This window comes from Sylvia atricapilla, chromosome 11 (genome assembly GCF_009819655.1).
Source record: "Sylvia atricapilla isolate bSylAtr1 chromosome 11, bSylAtr1.pri, whole genome shotgun sequence".
Classification (NCBI taxonomy): Eukaryota; Metazoa; Chordata; class Aves; order Passeriformes; family Sylviidae; genus Sylvia; species Sylvia atricapilla.
The window spans coordinates 12,038,475-12,039,751 of record NC_089150.1 but is presented as its reverse complement, the minus strand read 5'-3'; the positions used below and the strand labels follow the sequence as shown (position 1 = coordinate 12,039,751).

The following is a 1,277-nucleotide window of genomic DNA, read 5'->3' as shown; positions in this document are numbered from 1 at the left end:
TGGCTGAACCCTCTCTGAGGTCACAATCTCACGGTTCATGAGCAACAGGTTTGAAAAGGGTGTCTATGGTCAAACAGCTCTTGGTGGGCTTCACGCTGCAGCAGGACAGAGCAGCTCATGGGGCAGACTGACCATCTCGCCACCTGTGAGGGGCACAGTGTCACTGGGTGTCCAGGAGTGTCTGCATGCTGATCAACCTCGGTGGGAGAGAGATAACCAGGCATCTTCCAAAACACCCCAGCTTTCCTCTGAGATGGTAGATTACTACAAGGTCCTTGGACTGCAAAAAAATGCCTCACAGGATGATATTAAGAAATCCTACCACAAACTGGCACTAAAATGGCATCCTGACAAGAATCCCAGAAACAAGGAGGAAGCTGAGAAGAAATTCAAAGAAATTGTTGAAGCGTATGAGATTTTGTCCGACCCTTGGAAGCGATCACTGTATGACAAGTCTGTTGAGGAGAGCAGAACCCTCAGAGAAATGGCTGCAACGGGTTATAACAACTTCTTTGGTTGCCATCATGGATTCTGCCATCAAGAAGAGGTCTTTGGAGGGATGTATCCATTTACATGTATTTTCTTGAACCCTTTTGACGTCAGAATCAATGGTGAAACCTGGCAGAGCACAAGTGGAAGAGGAGGAAGGTCCAGGGAGCCGTTTGTGCATTGGAATTCATTCTGTCCCAGTGGGCACCCCACCTTCTTTGCTGAAAATACAGCTGGGTCATATGGTGTCAGAACAGTGATAACCACTACTGAAGTGATCAATGGCAAGACCATCACCACCCGGAAGATCATTGAGGATGGGCAGGAGACAAAAGAAGTGGAAGAAGATGGCCAGCTGAAGTCTGTAATAATCAACGGGAGAGACTACCTGAATTTTTAATGTCACCAGCACAAGCATTAACTGCAACCTGTGGGATGTGCTCTCACAGCTCAACTGATGGGATTCACTACAAGCAGGATCAATAAATGCTGAGTTCATGACACAACTGATGCAGACTTCTCAATGTTTGGGAACAAAATATTTCATAGGTAAAGGATATGGTTGTGCTAAACTGAAAAGTGTGAGTCCACAAAGCATGAATGAGGTGATACATAGTGATTATTCAGTAAATATGTATCACAGACATATGTGAAAACAACCTTGCTGGTTTGCCAAAGAGACCGAGTTGATGAATACAGCAACAGGAGACAAGCTGGTTTGTGGGAAGGTAAGAGAGCCATATATCAAGCCTTAGGTTCCCTTCCCACTCCTGGAGATGGCAGTATTA

At 45.7% G+C, this 1,277-nt stretch overlaps 1 protein-coding gene across 1 annotated transcript; it reads left to right on the top strand.

Moving 5' to 3' along the window:
- Positions 1-253: 253 nt before the first annotated feature.
- On the top strand, positions 254-889 carry DNAJB8 (DnaJ heat shock protein family (Hsp40) member B8). The gene has a single exon (XM_066327089.1). It carries the CDS (start codon positions 254-256, stop codon positions 887-889), a length of 636 nt encoding a protein of 211 aa, XP_066183186.1.
- The last annotated feature ends 388 nt before the right edge of the window (positions 890-1,277 follow it).